This window comes from Triturus cristatus, chromosome 4_2, assembly GCF_964204655.1.
Source record: "Triturus cristatus chromosome 4_2, aTriCri1.1, whole genome shotgun sequence".
NCBI lineage: Eukaryota > Metazoa > Chordata > Amphibia > Caudata > Salamandridae > Triturus > Triturus cristatus.
In genome coordinates this window covers 437,331,703-437,350,264 of record NC_140586.1, presented here as the reverse complement: position 1 = coordinate 437,350,264, position 18,562 = coordinate 437,331,703, and the positions used below count along the sequence as shown (strand labels likewise).

At 49.9% G+C, this 18,562-nt stretch overlaps 1 protein-coding gene across 3 annotated transcripts in view; it reads left to right on the top strand.

Moving 5' to 3' along the window:
• PRKACB (protein kinase cAMP-activated catalytic subunit beta) overlaps positions 1-18,562 on the top strand; it is a 215,188-nt gene that overhangs the window by 120,024 nt on the left and 76,602 nt on the right. For all 3 annotated transcript variants that reach the window (XM_085601938.1, XM_085601937.1, XM_085601939.1), the window contains exon 5: positions 5,455-5,537. In XM_085601938.1, the coding sequence (XP_085458064.1) occupies positions 5,455-5,537 (83 nt within the window). The remainder of the gene's footprint in view (positions 1-5,454; positions 5,538-18,562) is intronic.

The window sequence follows — 18,562 nt, the reverse complement described above, 5'->3', positions numbered from 1 at the left end:
TCTTTCTATTTTCTTGTACTTAGAAAAGTACTTTATCCAGGTAGAGTCTTACTGGTCCTTTTTGGCAGTAACTAATGCCCAAACAGAATGTGATTGCTTTTAAGTATTATTTTGATGATCGTCTTTACACAGATCTCTAGATGGAATGCTTATTCTAATCCGAAATTACATTGTTGTCCTGTTAGTTCTGGCCCTGAAGCAATTTGAATCTTTGATATCTGAGGGACTTAAAACTGTGACATTGAAGACTACAGTATTGATGAATTCCTTCTACAAGGAGAATTAATGCAACCCTCTCGCATTACTCTAATGAACCATGCATATATTTCAGAAGGGATGAGTCTGTCCTTCAGAGTCCCGAATCCCTTCTCTATCAGTACAGCCATTGGTTGCGGTCTTTTCTTCCTCAGCATATGCGGCTATTACAAGCGAATTTCTTCGTTGGAACACCGCATTGCGATTACGCCTTTATTGGGATTGTGCAAGACATGCTTGACATGCAGCTTTAAAGCCCCTCCAGCTCAGAGGTGCTTACTACCTTGCTGTGGTGATTCTGCCATCACTGAACTCCGGTGCAAAACACGACAGTTGTGCATCTCGTAAGCCCCCACGTTCCTGGTCATCGTGTAAGGTGTACCAGTGTGAACGTGATATGCTTGCTTTGTCTGAGGCCAATATTAACTTGAGTCCTGATGATGATCCCTTATAAACATCAGATTGAAACCCCATTGACTTTTGACACTGTGTTAAAGGCACTTAAGACTTTTTACAGGCGGTGTTTACAATTGATGATACTATGTATTTTGCAATTCGCATTAACTATCATTAAGTTTGAGCACCGAGCACTTTTTTGATCTTGTTTATCACTCATTTTACCTGTTTTTGAGTGTGAATTATCTAAATATGGAGCAATATAAAGAGGTTTTTTTTTGTGTGTTTTTTTTAGAGAAAGGAATATTTTCTTAGATGGTGACTGATTCATCACTCCAGGATAGGGTAGCGAGTCATCAGGGGAGTTGGAAATCAGAAGACTTTGGTCTCTGGCAGAGACCTGTCTCTACATCAGCCTGTTAAAGTTGTTGTGGGCCTTACGCCTTGTGCTGAAAGCCTTTTTTCCATATAATAAAGGAAGACTGGTTCAGGTTCTCATGGACTTCACCACCACCATATGGTACTGCAACAAGCAGGTAGGTGGTTCTCGGGCCTGTGCCTGAAAGCATGTCTACTGTGGAGTTGGTAGGATCGCCAGGACATTTCCCTGGTTGTGAACCACCTTGAAGAATTTTTGAATGCCGAGGCAGATGATCTCAGCTGGCAGCCCCTGCCAGATCTATAATGACAATTGCACTCTATGGTGGTACATGGCATTTTCCACCAATGGTGAGAACCCTAGCTGTGAAACAAAGAGCCCTTGAGGTGAAATCGAGGCTAAAAAGCCTTGGAATTTTAAACTCCGACATTCAGCAGTACTGGTGGTGGGCTCCTAAGAAAAAAACATACGGCCTCTGCATTTATTTATATATTTATCTTTCCAATTAAGCACTATAGGCAACTAAAGCTCAGGCAGTAGATGTCTTTGAATTTCATGTGAATGGATGTAAAGAGAACTGGACTTTGTTGAAGTAACCTGGTGGCGAGACAGACAGAGTTCTTCTGCGCTAAGGCTTTTTATTTTTAAAATATAAATCTGTTTTGCAAATTGACCTGGAATTTTCTGAAGTGCCGTTTCTAGCATCTGAGGAAAAGGGGCAACAAGGTTTGCAGTGTTATCATAGAGGTTACTTATGCTTTGTGTTCTAAATTCTTTAGTAAGCATTTGTGAGAAAGTGCCATCTTTCTTGCATGGTATGCCCCCACTTTTTGCTAAATTGCTGAATGCACTTTGACTGAATGTTCCCTGGACTCCTGCCAATCAGGTGCCCAGGGCCTATGTTCCTTCCCTACACAAAAACCTGAAAACCAAATTGGCAAATCCTGGCCACATGTCAGCCCCTGGTAAGTGGTACCCTAGATACCCAGGGCCTTGTGACTAGGGAAGGCTTCTAAGGGCTGCAGCACTCATTGTGCCACCCTTAGAGGCCCTGTACCCTAACACACACACACTGCCCTGGCAGGCTGAGTGTCTGGGTACAAGACAAAACAGAGAGACGACATGGCACACATCCCTGTGTGCCATGCCCACAACCTACACTGCCCTGGCATACATCAGCCACCCCTCTAGCTGGGTGCCCTATGCCAGTGGTGTGGGCACAGAGGCAGGAGCCCTGTGCCCCTACAGTACCCAGGTCCATTCCTGGGCCCTGTAAGTGCAGTGCTGCCATTTAAGAGTCAAACACGAACTCCACAGCACCATAATGGCAGCACTGATGACTGAGAAGTTTGATATCAAACTGCTCAGCACATTAAATCCACACTGATGCCAGTGTGGGATTTAATGTACCAAGCACCACAGAAGGCATCTTCGAGAGGCCCCCTGAAACCTAACCTACAATCCACGTCTGTGCTGAGGCTGCCTAGGCTGCCACACATCAGACATGTTGCTGGACCCCTGGGTAGGAGAGCCCCTGCTCTCCTGGGTCTGCAACAATGCACATCCTGGACAAGGTGCTAAATCTCCTCCCCCAGGATGGGCAGGGGGAAGCTTCAAAGGCATGCCACCTCTGTGAGCTTCCCCAGGCCGATGCAATCCCCCACTCTGTCGGGAAGCTTGGCTGGAAACCCCAAATAAGGACAGGGGATGTGCCAGCCTGCCAACCCCACCCCTCAGGTTGGTGAAGCACATCCCCTCTCGCCATCTTGAAGATGGGGAGCCCTACCCAATCAGGATTAGGCTACTGCCCCCCTACCACAGGAGAGAGGCAGGATAGGGTGTGTACCCACCCCAGGACAGGGACCCATTGGTCCCTGCCCTTCGCCTACCTGTAACACCCCTACACCTAGTATTTAGGGGCACCCTGAACCTTCCTTCCCCAGATTCCAGATTCCAAAATCCAAAGAAGAGCTAGAAGAAAGAAGACCTGCCCTGCAGCTGCTAAGAAGAGGAAGACACCAACTGCTTTGGCCTCAGCCCTACCGGCCTGTCGACCCTCGAACCTACTCCTGCTCCAACCCGGCATCTCTTGTGACCAGCAACCTCACAAACCCCGGAGGACCTGGCTACCTTTTGACTCTAAACCCCTGGGACTCCCATGAGTAGAGGCTTTACTCAAAATCTACTTCTAATCCCTGGCAGCCGCCCGGAACCGTGAACCCAGCACACTCTGCACCAGCCAAGCCTGGCCTGTGCCGGAGTGAACAAAGACCACAAGGACGACCCCACGGCGACTGTGACCCGGAGTCCGGCACCCAAGGACCTCCCTTGACACTCCTGAAGAAGCCTACAGCCTCAGAACAAGGTGCTCCCCCAACCGCGATCAACAGAGGGTAAGATTTCCCAACACCAAAAGGCACCTCTGCACCCGGCGCCCCGTGACCCCCTGTGCCCAATCCCGGGGTACCTACCTATCCTCCAACTATCCAACTTACCTCTCGAAGTGGTGGTGGCACCTGAAGAATCTTCGTTCCCGAGCTTGCAGTCTTTTTCTAAACCGGAGATTTCCCATTGAAATCAATTGAGTGCCCGAAGGCTCAAAAGCACCCTGCACCCAGCCGCCCGAGTGGCCCTGGCAGTGCAACCTCTACACCTATCTACTTCCCCACTTGCCGTGAGTAAGTGACCAGGAGCCGAGCTCCCACAGCCGCGTGGCCTGCTAGTCAGCAGCCACCAACCAAGGCCCCCCTACCTCTCATAGGATAACATTGGGCCTAACTCTCTCTGCACCCGGCCGCCCTTGTGCTGCTGAGGGTGAACCAACTGTACCTACCTGACCCTGGGAGACCCCTGAGTCTATGCCCAGAACCTTAACTCTGCCAGTCGAGTACTTACTTTTAAACCGATAACTCAATTTTCTCCATAGGGTAACATTGACTTGCTATTCCTGAAATTTCTTCTAAGTGTGGACTTTTCAAAACTTAAAATATTCACAAAAAATCAGCCGAGTAACGAAAACGAAAATATTCACCTGCTCTTAGGTGAGCTCCCAGTGCTGGATCTCGGTGCCCAGCACTGGCTCTGAAAAATACTTACAACTGTACAGTAACCCAATTTTCTTCCATAGGAAATCATTGACTGTTTTTCTGTGAAATTTCTTACAAGTGTCAATTTCTGCAATCTTTAAATATTCTTTAAAAATCGTATAATATCTGAAAACGTAATTACTTACCTGTTTTGGATAAAGGTCCCAGTACTGAGTCTAGGCACCCAGTACTGGATTACAAAAGTAACGAGAACCTACTATACCTCCAACTTGAATTTTCTGCCATAGGGAATCACTGACTGTTTTCTATGAAATATTTTCTAAGTGTCAACTTTTAAAAATAGCTAAATATTGTCTAAAAATCATCACAGTAATTAAGTCGACTTTTATCACTAGATTCCATGTACTGACCCAGGACTGAATCTAGGATCCAGTCCTGGAATTCCAAAAGTAATCCTAAAAGTAATCTGTGGCAAATAACTTGAAACTTCCATTGAACTCAATGCATTATTGTATTTAGAATTGTGTTGCCTATTGCATCCACTTGTAACTGTCTACAAAAGTCAATTGCATATTGCAAAAGTATTTATATAAAGCATCTCATTCTGAGAAAGTATATTTTAATGCCGATTGTTGGTTCTAAAATAAAACAAGCATATATTTTTTATATATAAACCATTGGCCTATAGTTCAGTTATTGAGTGTGTGAGACCATTTGCTGGCTGAGTGTGTGCAACAAATGCTTTACACTGTCCTCTGATACTGCCTTACTGCTCGACCAAGCTACCACTTTAGAGAGTAAGGTTATATCTAACTTTAGCCTCTGTCAGACCTCTGGGGACTGTGGACTCTGTATACCCTGTACCTATTTGGGAACAGTATATACAGAGCCACTTTCTCACATCATTCATAGCATCAGTACAATTTAACATATTTATATTTAACATAACGTTCTTGTGCACTTATTCCACAGTTGGTCAAAATTGATAAGTGAAGTATTGTACAAAATGACTGCAAATTATTTTTAAAAAGTCATAAATATACTAAGCTTTTTCTTTTTCGTCTTTGTATCGTAGCGCATTGTACATGTGATTAGATGTGCTTAAAATAATAGCTCCCATGGTCACAGGGTGGCAATGAATATTCTTATAATGTGATATACATCTATTTAAGTCCCTTTTACATTGTCACACAATGACAGTGCTTATAATGTGATGCACATCAATTAAAGGCCCTCATTTGTGATGTTTACATGGAAATGTTCCCTAGCTTAGCGTTCACATTTCCAATGTGTTTTAAAGTGGAACTATATTTTAAATATTTTCTCAAACATGCTTGACTCTTGACATAACTTTTATATTTGTATCTTAATTTTTAGGACAACTCCAATTTATACATGGTTATGGAATATGTCCCTGGTGGTGAAATGTTTTCACATTTAAGGCGAATTGGAAGGTTCAGGTAAGCACCTTTTTGTATGATTGAAGTTACAAGTAACATGGATACATGCACAACCTCTTCAAATCTATCATCACTGAACATCCCAGCTGAACATGGGCATGCAAATCTTAGTCTGAATCCATCACAGATTATGGAATCAGTTGAATTTTAGATAAAAAAGTGGTCTAGTGCCAAAGTTTAAGCAGTTTGAAATATAAACCTATACAGTTCGTATTTCACTGCAATACCTAAAAAATGGTCTGTAGGTCTAATTAAAACATGTCTCATCACTATGTCAATAGCTGCTAATGATCCATTGAAATCATGTAGAAAAGTAGGTTTAAACTTGTTGACAAATGTTAGTGAGCATCAGCTGCCAGTATAAAACTGAAAACGAAGAGAAGGTTTTGGTAAAGCTCAAGCCCTCAAACTACATTAATTTGCACACATTTAAAAAAAACTCAGTTGGTGTACAAAATATTACTCACAGCCCATTGAATGCTTGTACAGTTATTGTTAGGTGATCCCTCCTGAAATCTGCTGATCCATACTTCATGCATCAGGATTATGATCCGCAGATTGAGAACAAATAACATAGATTTGTTGCTCTTACATGGAGCCTGCATCCTGAGACCCAGCCTTAGTCTTCTTTGAGTGATTAATGTGTAAAATGTTTGCCTGTGAGGCTAGTATGGCATTCACTACTTGAAAAATTTAATTGGCAAACGTTGTGCAATAATACTTGGTACAGCTACAAGTTTGTTAATACTTTAGGAACCTGATTGGTGGTTAAAAAAAAAAAACACTTCGACATAAATAAAATACAATTTATAATTATTGGTAAAAATTGTATTTATCTGTCTGTACCAGAAAATGAAAAATAAGTATTAAATGATGAAGTGGTTTTGTTTTACTAGTAAGACCACTGACCTTTTGTCATGTTCGGTAGGCAAATATGCACAAATTGCCTGTCTTCACCTAGGAAGCATGGTTACTGCAACCATTTGTCAAGAACGTGCAGGAATTATTTGTTTTTGCCAGCACACATAATGCATTTTTGGAAAAACAGAAGATTTCTTTTTTAGACAAGTCGGCATTAACATCATTATCGAGCCTGGTTTAAGAGGTGTAACTGTTGATTATTCAATGGCTTGCATCCTGTGCAACGTCTTGTGGTCATAAATACTCAAACATAGAAAGTGCATATACAGAAATATACATGTTTTATAAGCTAGATGTTTATTTAAAAAGATCCTTACAGGCTTTGTACCAGTAATCATGTTTGATTCAGCTATCCTCCAAACACAGAATATAACTTCTGGTAGGTTTGGTCTACTTTTCATGGTCCGTCCCTCATATCGTTTACAAGGGAGATAATATTGTGCATTCTTCTATTTTAAAAATGTCTGATAGTTAATACCCGTTGCCAATATTGGGCGCTCAAATAGGTCAATTAGTTACACTCCAACTGAGACTTTGTGCTTCTATTACATTTTTATATGACATCTTTGTTTTGCAGTTTGTACTTTACAGTTGATTATGGTTTCCTGTCTTATCACATTGTAAACATTAGTCACATGCACATGTGCACAGCTCAAAATCAACAATTTAGTCTTAAAGGTCCAATGGATTCAAACTGTACATCTGACTTATCCAGAAACCTCACTCAGGGTCAGCCTAGCTTTCTGCAACCTCCTCTTGAGCATATATGGATTAATTCCAGCACCAGTAGCTCTTCTACAGTGGTGTATCATAAAATGATGGACCACTCCTGCATAATTTAATGAGGGGCACCTGAGCCTCCCATGTCTCATAGATCTTCTTTGACCTCTACCCGAATGGGGCTTCCTAAAGGGTTAAGGGGCCACTAAAAGGGTGGGGGGGGGGCCCATGTGGGAGGGGGCCCATGCGCTGCATGGTTTTGTGTTACACTCTGCAAAACTCTACTGAAATTTCTTTAACACAATTGTATTGTTATATATCGACAAATCCGCAAACCTTAATACAATGGCATTTCCACAACATTGGCTTGCAATAGCAGAAGAAAAGAACATGAGAAATCACCCCACTGTGCGATTGGTTATAACCGCATTTCTAGCATTCTTCGGCATTTGGGGAACATTTAGCAGTATTCTCCCCATTCTTTTGCCGTAATATCAGTCTGTGAAGTATCTCAGAACAGGTGTTTTCAAATTGTTCAGTCCCATAACACATTCTTCTTTACTTTTTTCATGTCTTCCCATCCATTTCAACATGTAGATTATAGAATTGCTGTCATGTGTCTTCATGTATGTACTCCTCATAAACTGTAACAATGACCTAAATCAGTACAATGCTTTGGAGTCTATGAAAAATTCCCTTTTTTGGTGCTGAAAGTTCGCTTTATTAGTCAGTTGCATAATTTCTGTAAAATTATACCTTCATTGCCATTTGTTTAAGATGATTCCTGATTTATGCTATTACCTTTACTTCTGAAAAACAATTATTCTTGTGCTTCTTCAATTTGTATAGTTAAACTGTTTCTTTTCAGAGATGTACTTTATCGTCTCCCCCCTCTTTTGAAATTTTGTTTCAATTGGACTGCTTGATACTTTATATTTGATGTCCTCCGTAATGTGGCCCAATCTAAGCTGTTGATTAAATGGTGATGCCCAATGTCACTTCCAGGCAATTAGAACTACTGGATACAAGATAGTTAGTCACATCCTTAGGTTCAGATACACATCAAAAGACCTATTCCCATTATCTTTATAAGTGTGTCTAAAATGATGATGCATTTCTGCTTCCCCATATGTTCTCTGTTTTATTAGACTGCAGTTAATTAAAACTGATGTAAACAGATTTCTAACTAAGCCAAGGAGGTCCTGCTAATTTGACAGTAGTAACTATGTTTAAGTATAATTCACTGTAGAGTCAACCAAAGCTTTGTACTTCAGCCACATGATGTCATTATACTCATCCTTATAATGGTGGTTAAGATCCCATATTACTGTCAACACTGGAGCCAGTGCCAGCAACTGTTCCATTGTCTGTGCTGTTTCCTAGTAATTCTTTTGGATTAACAAGAAATTACAAATAAATATCTGATTGATACTTCTAGCCACAGATTCCTTACCTTACAATTATCCCCAGGCACCATTCTGGATCCGGGAAATCTTCTTGAGCAGTACCCCTGCACACTGGTAGGTGACATCGTTCATGCCAAAATTGATGTGTGCGGTGCCTAAATAGGTGCCCATATAGGTGCCACCCCAGTGCGCTGATATCGGTTCTTTTCTCTCAATGCCAGTCAGCGCAGATCCGGGAAGAGCTACCCCTAGTTGATTTTTGACTAACTTAAAAAAAATAATTGTTGAATAAGGCCAGCTTTAAGCCCTCCGATGCCTGTCACCACTTGATGTCTGTGACGGACCCACACCTTGGACGCCTCAGGTCCCTTGAGCGTGACCGCCATCCGAAAACCTGCTCCGATTGCCACGCAATGCACCCGCCATGGGGTTCTGCAACAAACAGGGCAGGGTGGGGTTTTGGACCCTTTGTAAAGTGGCCAAGCATCTCTGGACATGGCTGGACCACCAGGCAATATATTTCTGATGCTTTAACACCTGGCGGGCTCTCTGAACGGCAGGCCGGGCAACCTCAGCTGAAAATGGTGTCTCCATCCGGAGCTGGTGCAAGATCTTTCAGCAGTGGAAGGAGCCTTGGTTAAATGTATTCACCACCGCCAAGAAAGCGCAATGTCAGCAGTTCTACGCACCGGAGTTTCCAAGGTGGCTCTTGCTCGGAGTCACTTTTCATCTTAAGTGGAGCTAAGGCTTCCTATAGGTCTGTCTGCCCATACCACTCTTGCCCAGCGCTCGCTAGAAGATTAGGGATGTCCAGGCCCAGCCCAAGTCATCCTATTGGCTCCGGACTGGGCACAGAAAGTCTGGTAACCCTAGCTGTTGAGCATGACCATTGGTCCTCCGATCAGGTTGCCCCTACAGGAGGATCTTCTATTGCAGCAGCAGGGTAGCGTTCTCCACCTGAATCTGTCAGCGCTCCACCTTCTTGCGTGTAGCTTGAGAGACAACAGTTGACAGCTTTCGACCTTCCACCTGAAGTCTATAACATTATTTTGGGAGTCAGGTGTCACTTGTCCAACACAATTTACTCCTACCATTGGGCAACATTTGTGGCATGGTGTACAGAAAGACAAATTCCCTTTCCTGCCCACTTTCTCAGGTTCTCCTTTTCCTTGTCCAGCAGTGCACTGCTCTCGGGCACTCTGAAGGGCTATGTCTTCGCTATTTCAGCTTTTCTGTGGTTGTCTGATCGGCCATCCCATTTAAAAATCCCTATTGTCAATAGGTTTCCAGATTCTCCCTTCATAATCCCCAGTGGGACCTCAACCTCATTCTCACTTTCCTTATCTGCGCTCCCTTTGAACCCCTGCACAATTTTCCACTCAAACTCCTTACCTTCAAGACCTCCTTTCTTGTGGCTATAACATCTGCCCAGAGGGTCAGTGAGTTTGAGGCCTGGTCAGCCAAGTCTCCTTATCTGAAATCTACCCACACAAACTGGTGCTTCGTATGAGAGCTTCCTTTCTCACAAAAGTGGTTACTCCATTTCATGTTGACCAATCCATCACTCTTCCTACGTTTTACACTCTGCCTCATCCCTCCAAGGAAGAGGAGCAAATTCAGCATCTGGACCCAAAAAGAGCATTGCCGTTCCACCTTGATTGCACACAGGGTTTGGGTGGATGACCAATTCTTTGTGTTATATGTTGGAGAGAAGAAAGGATGGGCCATGCAGAAGAGGACCATCTCACGATTGATCATGCTCTGTACCAAAATCTGGTTCTCATTGTCTAAGAAGCAACCCTCTGAGGGTTTTCGTGTTCATTTCACGACAGCTAAAGCTGCAACCACTGCGTTAGCACACGAAGTTCCGACCCTGGACAACTTCCAGGCTGCAACCTGGGCTTCCCTGCACACAATTACCAAGCACTACTGAATTGACAGCCACGTTATTAGGGATGGGCATTTGACCAATTCGGTCCTGCTCGACTTCCTCGTGAGAAATTGGTCCACAGACCCACCTCTGGGGAAGTATTTCTTGAGCATCTATTCATAGGTAAGGAATCTGCAGCTAGAAATCTTTATCATATGAACTAATTGCTTACCTTTGGTAACACCTTATCTCGTAAAAACTCTTATTTAGCCGCAGATTCCTTACTGACTCACCCATCCTCCCTGCTCTGCAAATGGATTTCTAGGGATAGGACTTCCCCTTTCAGGGCATTAGTTTTCCACACCAGTGGTCAGTGTACTTTGCAGCTCTGCGCTTCAAGTGGAAAATCGTGAAAAGTTACTGACATCAGCGGGTGGCGCCTGTATTGGCACTTTGCGCATAATTTCAGGCGAGGACAATGACTTCACCTACCAACGAGCAGGGGCACTGCCCAAGAAAAATATCCCTATCTAGTCTCATGCCTGGGGATAATTCTACAATCAGGAATCTGTGGAAAGATCGAGTCTCTACCAGATAAGCATTACCAAAGATATTTAACTTGTTCAGTATTCCCCAACCTCTGATTGTTTCCAGAAGTACTATATATGCCAGCAAAAATAGTGTTTCTTCAGATTGTTGTGAAGTTCCTGTTCTATGTATAATACTGTGACTATAGTGGTAATTATTCTCTGAAATGTTGTAGTCCTTTCTGTAGACCATGAAGTTGTAGAAATGGGGATGCTATTCCAATCTTTAGAAAGTCCCCATGTTATTTACTCCCCCTTTCTCTTATTTATTGTAGCCCCAGCTCCTGGAAAATGACTTGTGGCACTAGAAATCCAACAGAAACCTTTGCACATGAAAATGGCTGAACAAATCATTGTGTTAAGAGTACCCATCCTCCTACTCCATCCACCACTAGCTACTAGTTGAGCGCAGTGGCTAACAAGAGAATTTCAGTGCCTTCTGTTGGCTTTTGCCAGATGCCCCATAAATCAAGAGGAAGTTTGGGCTAGACCTTAGCTTGAAAAGAACAAAATGGTAGCAGTGCTAGCCAGTAACAAATGTTAAGATAGCAAGTCTAGACCCAGCCCCTCAACTTGTTTGTAGAGTATTTATTTTTATGTCTTCTTTTTGTAGTGCTTAGTTCCCAGATGACTGTGACAAATTATTAGGAGGTGTGAAGGAAAATATTTTATCCATCTACATTTGTGAATTGTTTGGTCACTAGCCGAAATTTCAGAGTGCTGCATTAATTTATTTTAGGAGGCTCTGGCACATTTATATTTAAAGGCATTTAGGTAGTTTAAATTTAACTTTGTATTTGGTTGTTACAGGCTAATTTTCATGTATTTTGTAGTTTTGGATTGTGCAGACATACTAAATTCTAGATCCCAGTTAAAAGTTGAGTTATATTTACCTGAATGAGACGTTTTCTGCAGCACTGCAAGTAATTTATTTAAGCTGACTTGATGCTTGCTTTTTTTGATAAACTTCTTTTTATTGTGTTTTGCGGCATAAAGAATAATATCAAGAATAATATACAGCAGTGCAGTGAACAAGGCATCAGTATCTGCAATCAGGAAAGCATCAACAGGCAATTGCAAAAACCCTCCCGTCCCCTCCCATCCACCGTCCCCACCCTCTGTGCTCCCACCCTTCAAAACAGGCCCCCCAACCATTTCCCCCATATCTTGCGGAATTTTTTTGGGCAGCCCCGTGCAGCGTATAGCGACCGCTCCTGGGCCGCACACCAATCCACCCCTCTACTCCAGGTAGCCACTCTGGGCGGGTCTGGCTGTGACCACACTGCCGCTATATCTCTCTTGGCCACCATAAGGGCAGTGGTGAGGAAGTACTTCTCATTACGGGACCCGTCCACCCCGTCCATGATGCCCAGCAGGGCCATTCTAGGCTTGTGGGGGACCTCCCAACCCAGGACCTCCGCTAGTTCGGCTTCGATCGCTGCCCAGTAGTCCTCCAGACGGGGACATGACCACACCATGTGAAAAAAGTCTGCCGGAACCACCCCACAGCGAGTGCAAGAGGCGTCCACGCGGAGGCCCGCACGATACAGGCGGTCCGGGGTCAGATAGGCAGTGTGGAGGTAATAGAGTTGGATAAGCCACAGCCTAGCGGAGGTGGTAAGCGACCGAGGGCCCATAAGGGCGTCCCTCCAGTCTGCCTCATCCAGGGGTCCCACCCAAGCCTCCCATCGCTGTTTTAGCCCGCTCCAGTCCACCGGTGTATTGTTAATCAGGGATTTATAAATGCGGGATATGCCCCCCTTCCCAAGATACCCCAACATCACCTGGGCCTCAGGCGGACTATGGGAAGGCAGTCTGGAATCTAAAGGGACGTGAGCCCGAACCGCGTGGCGCAATTGAAGGTAGCGGTAGAATTGAGAAGGCTGCAGCGAGAAGCGGGTCCGAAGCTCCTGGAAGGAACACATGCGGCTTCCACGCCATATATCGCCCAGACAGGAGATACCGAGAAGATCCCACTGCCGAAAGCCCGTTAGTCCCACCACCTCCCGCAGGCACGTCCCATGCCAAAGCGGAGTGAGTTGCGTGGACGTCCCCGACCATCTGGTGTGTCGCAAGGCCGCGCGAGAAAGGGAGCCCGTACGACGTCGGGGAGCGACAGGGGGACCGTTGTGCCATAGAGCATGTTTTGGCTGGAGGAGAACCCGAGGCAGTTCACCTCGAGTCGATAAGCCGGGTCGCCCCAACCACCCGAGAACCAATCGTGGACCACCAGTAGTTGGGTGGCCAGATAGTAAAGGTAGAGGTTAGTCATGCTCAGGCCGCCGTCGTAGGAGGGGACCCTGCAACGATCCAAGGCCAGCCGAGGCCGACCACCGCCCCAAAGGAATTTGGTCACCATCTTATCCAGGTCCCGGAACCACGGGCGCGGAAAGGGGCATGGAGTGTTTTGCAGCATGTAAAGAAACTTGGGGAGGATCATCATCTTATATAAGGCGACTCTCCCTAGCGGATTCAATGGGAGGGCCTGCCACCGGAGCATATCTGATCTGGCTTTGTTGACTACTGGAGCCACATTGAGTGCCCAGCAGAGTTCCGGAAGGAGGGTGACCCAGATCCCCAGGTACTTAAAGGAGAGTCTCCGGAGGGGAATATCCGATTGCCAGTCGAAACATTCCCGCGACGGGTGTAGCGGGACTAGAACGGATTTTTTGGGGTTCAGATGGAGACCCGACGCCTGGCCAAACCGATGGAGGATCCGGCGGACCCGGGGCCTCGAGGTCGCTGGATCGGAAAGATAGAGGAGGACATCGTCCGCGTATAGGGCAATCTTATCGGGGGCCACAGCTGGCCATTCCCATCCGCGAAGAACGGGATCCGCGCGAATCAGCACCGCCAGGGGTTCCATGGCCAGCGCAAAAAGGAGGGGCGAGAGCGGACATCCCTGGCGCGTCCCCCGACCTATGGGAAACGGGCGAGAGAGAGCCCCGTTGACCAACACACGGGCTCGCGGGTGCGCATACAGGACCGCTACCATGGCACGGAACCGGGGGCCGAAGCCCATGCGCTCCAGGACGTCAGCTAAGTACGCCCATCCCACGGAGTCGAAGGCCTTTTCAAAGTCGACCAGGAGGAGGGCCAGATAGGGGGAAAGGCGGGCGCGGTGCGCCATCGCAAGATGCAGGCGCCGCAGGCAGTGTCTGGTCCCCCGCTCCGGCATAAAGCCTCATTGATCCGGGTGGACCAAGGAGGCAAGCGACGGGCGCAACCGCTGCGCCAGGACCGTAGCATAGATTTTGAGTTCGGTGTTGATAAGGGATATCGGCCGATAGTCGGAGCAGGACCGCGAGGGAGGCTGAGTCTTGGGGAGGGCAACTATGGTTGCTGTGTCCGTCTCGGGCCGGAACGAGCCCGTCTCCACCACGGCTGCAAATAGGTCCCGAAGCCTCGGGGCCAGCATCTCACGATAGTGAGCGTAGTACTCCTGGGGGAACCCGTCGGGTCCCGGGGTCTTCCCAGGCGCCAGGCGGCCAATGGCCTCCTCGATCTCCTGCAGCTCGATCGGCGAATCAAGGGTCTCCGAAACCTCAGGCTGCAGCCGCGTAAGCGTCGCCGCGGTCGTCCCCATCAACTCCTCGAGGGAGAGCGTGGACGGCCTGTGGCGGTACAGCTGGGAATAATAGTCGGCGAACGCCTGGGCTATCGCCACCGAGACTGTGTGGATACCACCCGTTGGGTCCGCGATGGCCGGTATGATCCTTCCCGCCCGGGGATAGGTCGCCAGTCGGTGGAGAAGAGTGCCGTTTTTGTCTCCCCAGCCGTAGACCCGGGCCACCGAGGAGCGCCATAGAATCTTCGCCGCCTCCAGGGAATGGAGGCGAATCTCTTCCCGCAGGAAGGCCAATCGACGAGACCGTGCGGCATCGTCCAAGTCCCCCAGACTGCGCTCTAATTCCAAGGCTTGGGCTTCGCATTCCGCGAGCTTCTGGGATTGGACCCGCCGTTGGCGCTGCAGATGCCCCTTAGCGGCGCCCCGGACAGTCGCCTTACCGGCCTCCCACAGGACGGCAGGGGAGATGACAGAGCCCTCGTTATGGGAATAATAGTCGGCGATTTCGCCCCCGACCGCCTTCCGGAAAGCCGTGTTGTGGAGGAACCAGGCGTTCAGACGCCACATCGGACGGGCAGAGAGGGGTGGGGGACCGAGAGCGAGGAGCACAGGCGAGTGGTCCGAAAGGCCCCTCGGAAGAATGCGTACATCTCGCACCCCCGCGCAGTCGGTGGATGGTACGAAGATGAGGTCGATCCGGGCATGGGAGTGATGGGCCGCCGATGTGTGGGTGTATTGGCGTGCCTGCGGGTGCCAGATCTGCCAGACATCGCAGAGACCCTGCGATTCAGCCCAGGATGAGAGCTGTTTTGCGCGGGCGACGCGGGACAGGGAGACCGGGCCCGTCGAGTCCTGGTGAGGCGAATAGACGGCGTTGAAGTCTCCGCCGAGAATGAGGGAGCCCGCCGGGAGTGTTGGGAGGAGACCCGCTGCGTGGGAGAGGGCCGGCGGCAAGAGAGATGGCGCCGCATAAAGGGACATCAGGGTAAGGGGCCGCCCCTCCAGATTGCCAGAAACCACCACTACCATACCTTGGGGGTCCAAATGCACCCGGGTCAGGACAAAGGGGAAGGACTTGCGGAGCAAAATGGCCACTCCTCGGGACCCCCGTGCAAAACCTGAATGCCATACCCTGTCATAGCCGTAGCGGCCAAGGAAGGGGCAGTTGTTACCCAACAGGTGAGTCTCCTGGAGGAGGAGTACATCAATCTCGGCGCGTTGCGCATATTTGAGGACCGCCATGCGTTTAAAACGGTCCAGAAGACCATTGACGTTCCAGGATAGTATGCGCATGGCGGCCCTAGGGACAGGTGGGTCAGCCATGGTCTAGGACAGAAGAGGGGGCCAATAGAGGCGCGTCTGAGCAGGTCCCCAGAGAGGAAGGACAACGGGAAATCGGGCAAGAGAGCAGACCAAACAGCACATGATACCTTAGCACAACAATTAAGAGGGAGTCATCCCCCACCAACAAAGTCTTCCCAACGGGGAAGAAACAACCCCAAACCAACCCCAACCCCCCACCCTACACTTCGAAAACGGAAGCATCTGTCGCCCGAACCAAATGGAAGAACCACCAAGCTAAAACGCTTGGGCTTGAGCGCTAGTGGACCCCTGATACAAATAAATTCAAACCTGAGTTACCTGCCCTGGCCGAGAGCAACACTGATAATGGAGCATTCCACCCCCGTCCAGGCATCCCCCACCCCCCCTCCCCCAAAAAGAAGCAAAGAAAGTCAAATGTTGGGACTGCGAGAGAGGTCCGAAGAGTCCACCAGTTCGACTGGTTGAGTTGCAGGGCCCGTGAGCCGGGGCGGCACGGTCCGCCGTCCATCTGCCCCGGGACTGGCGTGTGCGGCCGAGGAGGCAGAGGAGGTTCTCGACCCTCGGCGTGACCTTCTCCCAGAGCGCGTGGTGATCACCTCCTCCGCTGTGCGCTCCCGGGGTAATGTGCGGTGCTGCCGACGGGTCTTCGATGTCCGGGGCCTTCCTCGTCCCCCCCGCATACCCGTAGGCGATCCGCGCCCAGAGCCCTGCAGGGGGTGCTCCTCCGTCAACCAGGTCCAGGCCGCCCGCGGGGTATCGAAAAACAGAGTCTTGTGCTGGAAGACGACCCGGAGGCGGGCCGGGAACTGGAGCTGATATTGGAGTCCCAGGGAGCGCATCTTTTGTTTCACTTCCGTGTAGGAGCGGCGCATCTCTTGGACTTCGCGGGTGTAGTCCGGGAATAGCATGATTTTGTGGTTCTGGTAGTGGAGGGCACCCTGGCAGCGGGCCTCGCGAAGGATGGCATCCCGGTCGCGGAAGTTCAAGAGTTTGAGGATGAACGGCCGGGGGGGCGCACCCGGGGGCCTGGGGGCCAGGGAGCGATGGGCTCTCTCCACCACGAACGAAGGAGATAGGCTGTCCGCCGGCATCCAGGACCAGAACCATCGCTCCATGAAATCGTCCGCTCGGCCCGATTCAACTCCCTCCGGAAATCCCACTAAACGCAGGTTGTTGCGCCGAGCGCGGTTTTCTGCATCCTCGACCCGGCGGTGTAGTTCCTTAGAGTGGGTGGTCAACTCCCGGAGCTGGTCCTGTAGGTGGCGGATGTCATCCTCAGCAGTGGATATCCGGGACTCGGCCTCGGAAATGCGGGCGGTGGCATTCCGCAGATCTTGTCGGAGAAGAGCAACGTCCACCTTGACCTCTCCCACCATGCCCTCGAGGGAGGCGCGGGAGGAGTTGATGGCCTGCAGGATGGCGGCAAGGTCTGTGGCGGGGGCCGGGGCCGGCACGGCCGCGGAGCCGGGCCCCTTGTCGGAAGTCGTGAATTTGTCCATCCTGGTTTGGGTGGCCCCGGACGCTGGCTTGTTGGCTTTGTCTTTACCCATAGCTGGGGCGGCCGACACACCAGCAGAGTGTCAGCGGGTGCTCGAGCGGACGGGAGCCCAGCAGGGGGGCGGCGGGGGGAACCCGCGGCCGGAAAGGGCCCGGCACGACCAGCCCCAGCGGTCAGTCTCCGGTGAGCTCCTCAGCGGGGCAGCGAGTCCGATCCCCCGCCGCAGTCGCGTCCTTGGGCCTCCACCAGCGAAGCAAGGTCCAGCCGCGCAGCTCACAGTCCCCGGCCGGCGGATCGTTCCTCAAGAGCACCGCAGCCGGGAATCGCCAGGGCCAGCCCTCCTGAACATAGCCCACCTCTCCAGGGGGGACACTTCGCCCGTGCGGTCCCTCCGCCACCCCTAGGGGGGGGCACGGCGTCGCCTGTCGGCCCTCTCGAGCCGGGGCCCCAAACGATGAGGGGGGGAGGGGGGGAGGAAACAGCAGCGACCCCCCCCTCGACCGCCGATGTGCGGCCCGAGTCAATGAGGGCCCCTCCACCCCCGGGACCGGCGGCCAGTCTCGGAGCCGCGGGGCCGGGGCAGCGCCGTAGCCAGGAAGAGAAGGTATAGAGAAGGAGGGGGGGAGCGGGGGTACGGGTCCCCCCGGCCGCCGACGCACGGCCCGATGGGGGGGTCTCCCCTCCGCCCCCGACCCCCGCAGCTGCCCTGGTGAAACGGTCCCCCACCACCTCACTGACCGCCTATTCTGCTCTCGGGCTCCGCACGGGGGGGGGGTCCCAGCACAGCACTCCAAGGGGCCTCAGGCTGCATCCGTGAAGCAGGGCAGCACCCAGCCGGCGTCCTCAGCATCCGCGGGAGCCTCGCGGCCGCCGCGTCCTCGTCTCAGGCCGGATCAGGCCTGTGCCCCTCGTGGGCGCCGCGGGCTAGATTAGCTGCCTGCCCGGATCGTGGTTCCGCGGTCGCCAGCGTCCGACGCCGGCCGGGCTGCGCGTCGTCCAGGCAGGACCCCGGCGGTCACAGCGTCCCGAGAGCCGGTGTGGAGCAGCAGGGCAGCCTCAGACACCCCAGCGCCCGGATCGTGGTCGGCCAGGGCAGTCTAGGAGGGGATTAGGCGGATTCGCGGGGACTGGC